Source organism: Lygodium microphyllum, chromosome 22 (assembly GCF_053477565.2).
Source record: "Lygodium microphyllum isolate KBCC chromosome 22, Lygodium_microphyllum_v1.1.10, whole genome shotgun sequence".
Classification (NCBI taxonomy): Eukaryota; Viridiplantae; Streptophyta; class Polypodiopsida; order Schizaeales; family Lygodiaceae; genus Lygodium; species Lygodium microphyllum.
This window is the reverse complement of record NC_141156.1, coordinates 43,472,695-43,482,824: the sequence shown is the minus strand read 5'-3', so window position 1 is coordinate 43,482,824 and position 10,130 is coordinate 43,472,695. Positions and strand designations below refer to the sequence as shown.

Below are 10,130 nucleotides of genomic sequence, written 5' to 3'. Positions count from 1 at the left end.
TGAGAAACTTTAATCTACCTTACCTTTTCAATAGCTACCTCATGTGTAGATGCAAAAAATGAGCTTCATGATGTCTTTAAAATGCATCTATCAACCAAAGTGTTTAGCTTAATGTCACATAAATAAGTGAAAATTCCTAAAATAAAAGTCTATAATGGGGAGAATTTAGATATTCCCATAGATAGCATAGATAACTTTTGCTTTCTCACTTCGCTAACCCAAGCTAACATCTTTCTTGTTTCCCAAAAGGAGTATATGCATATAGGGTTCACAACAAGAAGTGTTATCCCCTCCAAACATAGGGTTGGTTTGGCCCTTGCATGTGGCAAGATGCTAGCCAAAACAATGAAGATCACGCTAAAAGTGGGATCATAGCATGGGCATGTCCCTAAAATTTCAAAAAACCAGCACAATATTGTGGGCAACACCACAATCTTTGTGGATTAGGTTGGGCAATAGCACACGACAATATGGTGGTCACAACATAGATGATCACAAGGAGCATGATCATATACACAAGTACCCCCTAAAAGGGCAAAAGCCACAATAACACAGTGGGCAAAGATGGTGTTCCTCTAGATGCCACCATTATGACTTGACTTGAGCTTGTTCATGAGGAAGAAAAGATAAGCCATAGTTATAATATTAAGATGTAATGACTAGGATATTTCTTCTTCACATTGATAAGATTGAGGTCACCTCAAATACATTCTACAAGTTATTGATATATTTATGAGAATCTTTAAACATCAACCTCCATCTTTCTTGTGACCTTGCTCACAAATTTCCTAATACATGCAACATCTTTCACCCTAAAATCCCTTAAACAATGAGCATGACAATTTTCTGTTGTCTTGCACAAACCAAATCCTAGCATAACTAACAAAACAAAGATAGTGCACTAAACCACTATTCAAATATTGAATTTATACTCACAATTCTCAAACATTGTTGCTATAGCCTAGGGAAGGGAAAACTTTTTCATTTTAGGAGTATGGCTATAGTGTACTTAAGTGTTCTAAATTGATAACTATTTTGGAAAGTTACCCTAATAGTGTACTTGGCATGTCTTAAAGTGTCCTAGTGCAACACAAAAAAAGGTGAAGACTTTAAGAGTTTCTTTGCCACTAGCACATGAAATATCAAAAAAAGCATCTCTGCAATACATCAAGAGGCTAAATAAATGAGGGACATGTGGGAAAAGATGCATGGCTTGTTGATAAGGACGTAAGGTTCTAGGCAATGTATGAGTGAGTAGAGCAAGTCCCAAGAACTATATCCCTTCAAAGGTTGTAATATTTTTTGTACAATTTGATTCCTCATGCTTGTCTCCATCTCAATTTGGGTGTTAGGCTTGAGCTCTCCTTCAATTGAATTTGGCCTTTGGCTATTTATGTGTGAATAGAAAGACTCGTTCAGTCTATAAAAGAGGATGGGATGAAACCCCCTTTAGGCATGGTGTTCAAAAACTATTAACCACCCTTTTTTGGTTGTCACATGGAACAAAGCAACTTGCAAGTAGAAGGGGGCTCACATGATCAAATACAAGTGGTACATGTGTAAGCAAATGAGTGGTTGCAAAAAAACTTTTTCCAATCAACAAATAAAAGAAACTTCCAAGGCTTTCTCACATTGCCTCCTTTTAGGTTGTTGTTACCTCCTTCCTCATCAACCAAAATTGCGTCTATTGATGGCATTGAAACTAATTACGAGACGTTTCAAAGTTTTACTTTTTAGTGAAGTTTTGAAAAACATACAAATTATTTGTGAACGGTTTTTTATGAAATGTTTGGAAACACTCCAAGTGAAACCTCTTACACTACTAGCTAGGTATCTACTAGCATGTTAATTTGAAGAGGCCCTCCTAATCCTTGGAGGTGTGATACTCGAAGATGTGATGGCCATTAGATGATGGGCCAAGCCAAGGGAGGTAAAATTTCCATTCAAAATATATATAGAATAGTGGTGGCTTTCTAGACAAGGTACTCAAAATTTGCACCCTTAGTTTAAGGGCATTGTAAAATTTCTAATATTCCTATGAGGTAGCCGTTGAATTACACTAGTTATAAGGTTGACGGTTGACGTTGATGGGAAGGTTCCTAACCTTTGGAGGAGCAACACTTGGAGAGGAGGATGGCTAAGACGATGACGGCGACGATGCAGGCGAGGGCGATGGCGACGATGAGGACGATGCGTTTGGGGCCGCGGTGGCCGGAGGATGACTGCTGCTGGTGAGGCTGAGGAGAGGGAGCCGAGGATGGCGACACTCCCTCCCCATCGACGGAGGTAGACGGGAGGCCCGAGCCGTCGCAGGCCGGCACGCCGTCGACGAACCTCGCGCTGGTCGTGGTGCTGTTGTAGCAAAGCCGCGCGTTTCCTCTGGCCTTGAAGGCGTTGAGCGTCATCAGGAACGTGTCGTTGAAGGGGATGGCGCCATGGAAGTCGTTGCTGGACAGATCCACGTACCGGAGGGCCGGCATCCGGGCGAGGAACGGAGGGACGGAACCGTTGAGACGGTTCCGGCTCAGGTCGACGTAGGACAGACCTGCGAGCCTCTGGAAAGACGCCGGAATGGCGCCCGAGAGGCGATTGGAGGCCAGGTTCAGGATCTGTAATGCCGACAGGTTGCCGATGGACGGAGGGATGGCGCCGGAGAGATTGGACGAGCCTAGGTCCAGAGACGTCAGCTGCCGGAGCCTCGCAAGGGACGCCGGGACAGGGCCCCGGAGGTCGTTGCCGGACACCTGCAGGTCCGTCAGGCCCAACGGCCACGACGGGGGCAGTGTGCCGGAGAGATTCGTGTCGGAGAGCGCCAGCCGCCGGAGCCCGCGCGGCAGGCCCGACAGCACCGACGCTACCCCGCCCGACGCGTTGACCACGACCTCCCGAACCGTCAGGGCGGCGAGGTTCGGGAACTGGTGCAGCCACGTGGCGGGCAATCCGGGCGCCAGCACGTCTTCCACCGTCCGGCCGAGGCTCTGGTCTACTGTCAGCTCCGTCACGGCCGCCGCCGCCGCCGCCGGCAGGGCCGGCGGCTTCCTCGCCGGACACTCCGAGAACTCGAGCGTCTTCACTGTCGTGAGGTTCGACCAGGCCGCCGCCGGCAGCGCCTGCCCATCGCTGCAGTACTCCAGCCGCAGGTAGACCACGTGCTTGTATGGCGCCCCTCCGTCGCACAGCAGGTTCCGCTGCACCGCCGTGTTGCAAGGATCCGGCCCTACTATCACCCCGAGCTCCGCCAGCGCTCGAGCTTGAGAAGGATCCAAGGTGCCATTGCTGCTGCTGCTGCTGCCGCCGCTGCCCTTCCCTGCTGCAGATACTGGCGATGGCGCAGGCGCTGGTCCAGCTGCTGCTGCAGCTGTTTTGTTCTTTGTGGATATTTGAGAGGACGGCGACGGAGCTTTGCCTTCGTGTGCTGCTGCAGCTGCAGGAGATGGCGCAGATGCTGTGGCACTGTGCAATGGCTTAGCTTCTGCCATCAGAAAAAGGAGCAGAAGGAAGAGCACAGGCTGCCATAGCCGCATACTAGTCGACATGAGCATTCTCTGCCGCTTCTACTTCAATTACTTCCCTTATTTCGTTCGACTGCGGCTTTTCTGCCAGAGTGAGCCACTACATGCCCCAGCTTGCAATTTGAGCAGAGATCCGATTGAGAGATATAGTGGTGGCGTACCGAGGACAGAACTGCGGCAGGATTGAGGTCTAGTAACGTACTGAGAAGAAAGGAAGTCGTGTTGAGGAAGAAGATGATTTTCAGACGGTAAAGTTTGCAAATGTTGTGTCGATACAAAGCGTTCTTTTATGTGCGTCTGTCAGATGAAGCCGTTAGATAGGGAGAGGTAGATGCTGCTTTCTTCTTCTCCTCCCGAGTCCCAGAGACAAGAACTGATTGCAGCGAGGAGTTGGTGTTGGTGCGCAGCACTTCCCACACCTCCACGCAAAAAAAGGCGTTTCTCAAAATATAAACAACTATAGTTTAAACTTCTCAGAGACGTATAAGAGCTACGTCACACGCACAATTTTCCGCCTTTTCATTCTTCGGACAGTGGACTATCCTTTAGAGAAGGACCATAGTCGTGAGGGGACAACTGCCATAGTGATGACGAGAGAAGTGCGGTGTGTAAGTTTAATGAACGAAGGTAAGTTGTAAAGGGCTTTTGTTCCAAAAAACGAATAAGTTGTATTAAAAAAGGGAAAATATACATATTTGGACTTTAAGCAAGAAGTCCATCCTCTATAGAAAACATTTTGCTCATATGAATTGTCTATCTATAATACAGTTTCCTTTATTTCTAACTTGAGTTGCACTGATGTTTGACAGCTTACATTTCACTCATATGAATTGTCTATCTATAATATAGTTTCCTTTATTTTTAATTTGAGCTGCACTGATGTTTGACAGCTTACATTTTCATGACATCTAAGATATTTTGATACTGTTTGTCAAAGAGTTCGTGAAACATCTGTTTGCGCTTCTCCTACTTGAGTCTTCTTACTTGGTGGGTGATGAGGTTTTTGAGTTCCATATCCTCCTCTGCTACTTCTTCAAATGCTTTTCCTTTTGCTTGTCCACTTGTTTTCCCATTTTTCTTGGCCTTTGTGTATTTTGTGCATTCCTTGATTCTTTGCTTTCCTTTTGTAGAGACTTGCATCAAAAATTCAGAATTAAAGCCATACCAAGGGTCCATTATCACTTGATTAAAAAGAGCTTTGTTTCTGCAAATCCATATTTGCCATAAATAGATACTCCTGAGTCAATTCCATGTAACTAGGGATATTCCATAGATCTCTCCTATCAAACTTCTTTCCTATAGAAAATAGATGCACAACAGACAAAATCTGAGCAACGAGTAGAGAACACAACCAATAAGAGAAGAACAAAAACTGCTTTAATTTCAATCGAATTGATACAAAGATGGCTCAAACCAGCTGTGCTTTTCCACTATGAAGCTTAGATGGCGATCCAAACAAATGATAGGCGAAGAGCTTAAGGGTTGCTAGAAGAACTCTAACTGGGTAAAATATAGATTGACAATTGGCTTTGGAGGTCTTTTATTTATAGCTTGGGAAGGTAGTCTAGTCAAGACTGTCCAACCATATTATGAACCTTCCCTAATCGGTCAGGGAATATTCCCTTTGTAGTCGGGCCGAGGGCACTACCCCTGCACCCTTTATTAGGGGGGCCATTGGTCCCCCCTAAGACCCTCTAGCCCCAGGGGAAACTTCTATAGCCCCTAGACTCCAAAATAGGGGTCCTTGATAACTCCTACACCCTCCAACTCAATGTGTTGTGCCAACTCGATACATTGTGCCTTGAGTTGCTACCAATATAACTACTCTATCTAACCCAAAGGCTAGATCCACAAAGGTCGCCTTTTTGCCATTCGATCACTATAGACCTCATGTGACATACAAGTCAAGACCCATGTTTGTGCTCACATGTGGCTTCTCCTCATAATGGAGGTCTTACAACTTACAGTACCATGGATCGTTGGTAGCACCTTACAAGGGTGGGGCATTGAGCATATCTGTCATTTCCCTGTGATCTTGGTGGGGTGGAATAATGGAGTTAAGAATACATGTACAAAGTTCAATAATTTTATGTTAGCAAAACAGTTAAGAAAGAGATGACATAGTGTTTCTAGCTCCTTTCTTGCATCCGGGGTGAAGACCATCACCTATACTATATTTTTTGGCCCTATCATTAGTCCATATTGATTTGAGAATGGTTAACCACATGAGACTTGAGGCTTTAGGCTGTATGCATTAGTTCCAAATCATTTGGAATTTGTAATTCCATTGATGGGCATTCCAGTTTAGGCTCCATCTACTTTTTAGTTTGTTGGTTAGTTTATTGGTTTCCTTTGTGAGCTCCTGTATGGTAAAAATGGATTTGTCATGATTCCAGTAGATTTCCCTAATATTGAATAGTTTATTGAGTTTTATTGTTTTCTTTAGGTTGGGACCTCAATAATTCATTATGTCTTGTATTGAGTCTTGTTTTAGTATCTGTGAGGGCTAGTCTCTGTTTAAGTTTCTCCATGTTCCTCCAATCACCTCTTTCATAGTCCCATAAGTCTTTCTAGTATTTGACTCCCATGGTCTACTCAGCAATAGAGGATAATATGTCCAGAAAATTTTGGCCTTACCTGGTAGATAAGTTATCAAGTAATCTCTTCCTACAAATGTAGTCTTTATGTAAGGAAGGATACCTAAAGGCTTGATTATGCTCTAATCAGCCAGTTTGATGAGCCACTTAGTAGGTTGTATGCCTTGCAAGTCCAAATCTTTCATTGCCACACCAGTCATTATGGTCGCCAAAGGACCCTCCATCAATCAATGCATTTGCAATAAAACAACCTTCTATTCATACACTAGTCTCTGGGATGCCGAGATCTATGAAGGTGTTGGCTACATCCACTTCTTTCACAAGCTATGGATCTTTATTGGCTTTTGATATAGATGCTTGATTAGCTAGTCTTAGTCCATGTCTTCGTGTTAGAATACTTCTGAACCTCTTGTGACAATTGGAAGACAACATCAATAGTTGCCAAAATGTTAGACTAGGATGGAAGGTATCTAGGTCCTTGATTAGGTCATACTCCTTTATGGGGCCCATTGGCTTCTCTAGCCGATTGGGGAATGGGACAATTTTTATTTTTCCTCTATCTTCAAGCAATGGTTGCATCACCACTTCTTCTATCACTAGAGATACATCCACCTCTTCTCATGGACCTCTAATCCTACTCCTAGAACTATCTTTGTATCCTTCTATGGCATTGGAGTGCTCTGCATTGTATTGTCCTAAACTATACTACTTCATGGCTCTATTGGAAGCTTGAATTTTAAAGTTTTGGTAGGAGGGACTATTTTTCTTCTAGATAAGTGGTTATTTCTTCTTAGCATGCATTTTTGCAATAACTTCCAATCCTACTAAATTGGAGGCAAGCTTTTGGGCATTCTATTCAATGGTGTTAGCCTTCACAGGGGCTATAGTCCTTGGTAGTGTGGCCTTCTCCTTTGCATCGATTGCATAAGGGCTTGTAATACATGGATCGTCTACGATTTGGGCAATTTGGGGAGATGTGACCCTTTTCTTTGTATCTATAGCATTTCACTTGTGATCTCTATCCACTATAGACTATCTTCCCTCTAACTTTGGATAGGGAATGTTATTGGACCAAAATTAGGACCAAACTCTCTGGCTTTGGGGTAACATCTTGGGTTGTCATCCTAGATTCTAGAAGGTTAAACCTTACTTCCTCATCTTTCATTCTTCTATTATGCATCTCCTTTAAAGAGCATATATTCTCTGTGTGGTTCTTTCGTAGGCAATAAGAATAGAAGGCTCCAATGATAGTTGGTTTAAAGTTTTGGTAGGAGGGACTATTTTTCTTCTAGATAAGTGGTTATTTCTTCTTAGCATGCATTTTTGCAATAACTTCCAATCCTACTAAATTGGAGGCAAGCTTTTGGGCATTCTATTCAATGGTGTTAGCCTTCACAGGGGCTATAGTCCTTGGTAGTGTGGCCTTCTCCTTTGCATCGATTGCATAAGGGCTTGTAATACGTGGATCGTCTACGATTTGGGCAATTTGGGGAGATGTGACCCTTTTCTTTGTATCTATAGCATTTCACTTGTGATCTCTATCCACTATAGACTATCTTCCCTCTAACTTTGGATAGGGAATGTTATTGGACCAAAATTAGGACCAAACTCTCTGGCTTTGGGGTAACATCTTGGGTTGTCATCCTAGATTCTAGAAGGTTAAACCTTACTTCCTCATCTTTCATTCTTCTATTATGCATCTCCTTTAAAGAGCATATATTCTCTGTGTGGTTCTTTCGTAGGCAATAAGAATAGAAGGCTCCAATGATAGTTGGTTTTTTTGTACATTCAATGGCTAAATGTCCCACTTGATGGCACTTTTCGCACCAAGTATTCAAGTGCATCACATCTCTTCGTGCTCCTGCAGTATTGGATATGCTAGTAGTATTCACTTTCATTGTCTGCACTTATTCTATAACCACATCCATCAACTCTTTCTTGATGTTTGCAACTGAATTGGACAAATAGTCCTTCAAATTTTCTCCTCCTAGAGTACTCACAGCAGGGTTTCGAGAAGGCTATGTAATCATTACATAGAATGGTTGGATTGATCCAAAGGTCCTATGTTTTGATTTTGATTCGGAGCTCTTGTTGAGACTGTTGGTTTTGATGGTTCTAGTTGGATAAGGTTCCACTATTGTTGTTGATTTACCATTGGAAAAACTATTTGAGGTCACTATTGTTGTGGTTGAACCATCATTTGAGGCACTATCTACTATGACCATTGTGGATTCAGTACACTTTATTGCGGCATTGTTTGCATTTGAGGGTAGGGGTAGAGAATAGTCCTTGGGATTGCATTTGTTGGGTATACCATTTCTAGCATTGAAGGAGGTAGAACTCCTCTTCCTCAAGTCATTGACAGCCTTGCTTTAACTTTGTCATACAATCTTACACCTCCCACTACAACTTGCAAGCTGATTGGCCTTCTCAGCTCCACAAACTTATGAGCTTTTGGTTGTAGGTCTCAAAGAAAAACTCCCTTCTAGATGTCTTCATTCAAATTATGGTTGGTCCATCTCTTCAATATGGATTCCATTCTAGAGACATATTCTTCCACCCATTCTCCAGAGGACAACTTAAGTTCATGAACTCTTCTCCCATCCACTCTTTAAAACCTTCACGCTTGAATTTGGTGAGAAAGGCCGCCTTCATATCATCCCATATATCAAAAGTTCATATTTCTTGTCCCTCTTATACCACTAAAATGTTATGCCTTTGAAGGTAGCGGGGAATATTGCTAACCAATGCTCATGGGTTGTGGCATTGTTGACCACACATGCTACCATAAACTCTATTGCATGAAGATTGAGGTCTTCACTGTATTCTCCTTTAAAGATGGGCAATGAGACTACGTTAGTTGGCTTGTCGTCAACATTTCTAGGATGTATTTGGCCGGGAAGGGGACATTGATTCACCATTGGGAATTCTGTGAAGAGTGCTACAAGGGCGTCAAAAGAGGCTTCTCATGGTAATTCATTCTCAGCTTTGTCCTTAGCCTTATGTCTTCTCACATACCTCTAGAGATATTCTAATGCTTGCCGCTTTATCACATCATTCATCAGGGAGCCTAATCCACCCAATTTGTTGATGCTCAATAGAAGGAAAACCTAAGGATTTTAGTCTCTAGAGACTCTCTTGCCAACATTTCTTCCACTTCTTTCTTCTCACAATCTCTGAATTTTGCTTTCATGCCACTGTAGAGGGGGAGGTATTCGATTCTAAAGGTATCAAAATTCATTCTTTTGAGAATAGCCATAGTGCCATCATCATGGTAATACCAACTTTTGAGGGTTTCAATAGTGTATGCTGTGAAGAACACTCTATCTACCAACTTCCAATGGGTCACCAACAATTGGACAAATATCAGAGCACCAAGCGTCCAATGTACCTTGCCATTAGGCATCCATAAACAAATTCCAATGATTTTCCTTCTTATTCTTGTGAACCTCAATGGACCACGACTCCTTAAGATTCTTCACAATCTCCCACTTGATAAGGTCTAGAACCTCTAAGTCTCCTATTGATGATCATTCTCTCTATTTTTTCTTTGCTCTTCAATTTCTACGAAGATAGTTATCTATAATGACACAACTTTCTATAGCTTTAGAAGATAGTGGGAAGTGTCTACCACAGAGAGTCTACATTAGGATGGTGATATGTTTCTACCACCATTGAGGGATAAACTTCTTGTAGAAAGTGGCTTTGGCAATGAAAATTTTCAACTCTTGTAGGGTAGTAGAGATTATATACTCTTCCATTACTTTTTTTCCTCTTCAATAATTCCACTTCTTCTATTATCAACCTCTGTAAGTCTTCCTCAATTGTGCACCAAAAACATGGAACCCTAAGAGGAGCTTAAGAAAACAAGAAAATACTGTAAGAAAGTCTATCTTGTAACACCAACAAGCATGTTTCCCATTCTTCAAGAAACCATAAGAAGAAAAAGAATACCAAGAGCAACAAATCTTCATATGGCATCATATATAAGATCTCCCATGGATTTATCATAACAAAACTT

The 10,130-nt window shown here is 42.5% G+C and overlaps 1 protein-coding gene across 1 annotated transcript; it reads right to left on the bottom strand.

Annotated features, from left to right (window-relative positions):
* Window positions 1-1,644: 1,644 nt before the first annotated feature.
* Window positions 1,645-3,925, bottom strand: LOC148017086 (receptor-like protein 51). Its single transcript, XM_087663392.1, has one exon. The coding sequence runs from the start codon at window positions 3,540-3,542 to the stop codon at window positions 2,100-2,102; it is 1,443 nt and encodes a 480-aa protein (XP_087519518.1). The 5' UTR covers window positions 3,543-3,925; the 3' UTR covers window positions 1,645-2,099.
* Between the last annotated feature and the right edge of the window lie 6,205 nt (window positions 3,926-10,130).

What these genes read in the sequence shown, in the direction of transcription:
- LOC148017086 (XM_087663392.1), bottom strand. Translation starts at nt 3,542, where the DNA reads ATGCTCATGTCGACTAGTATGCGGCTATGGCAGCCTGTGCTCTTCCTT.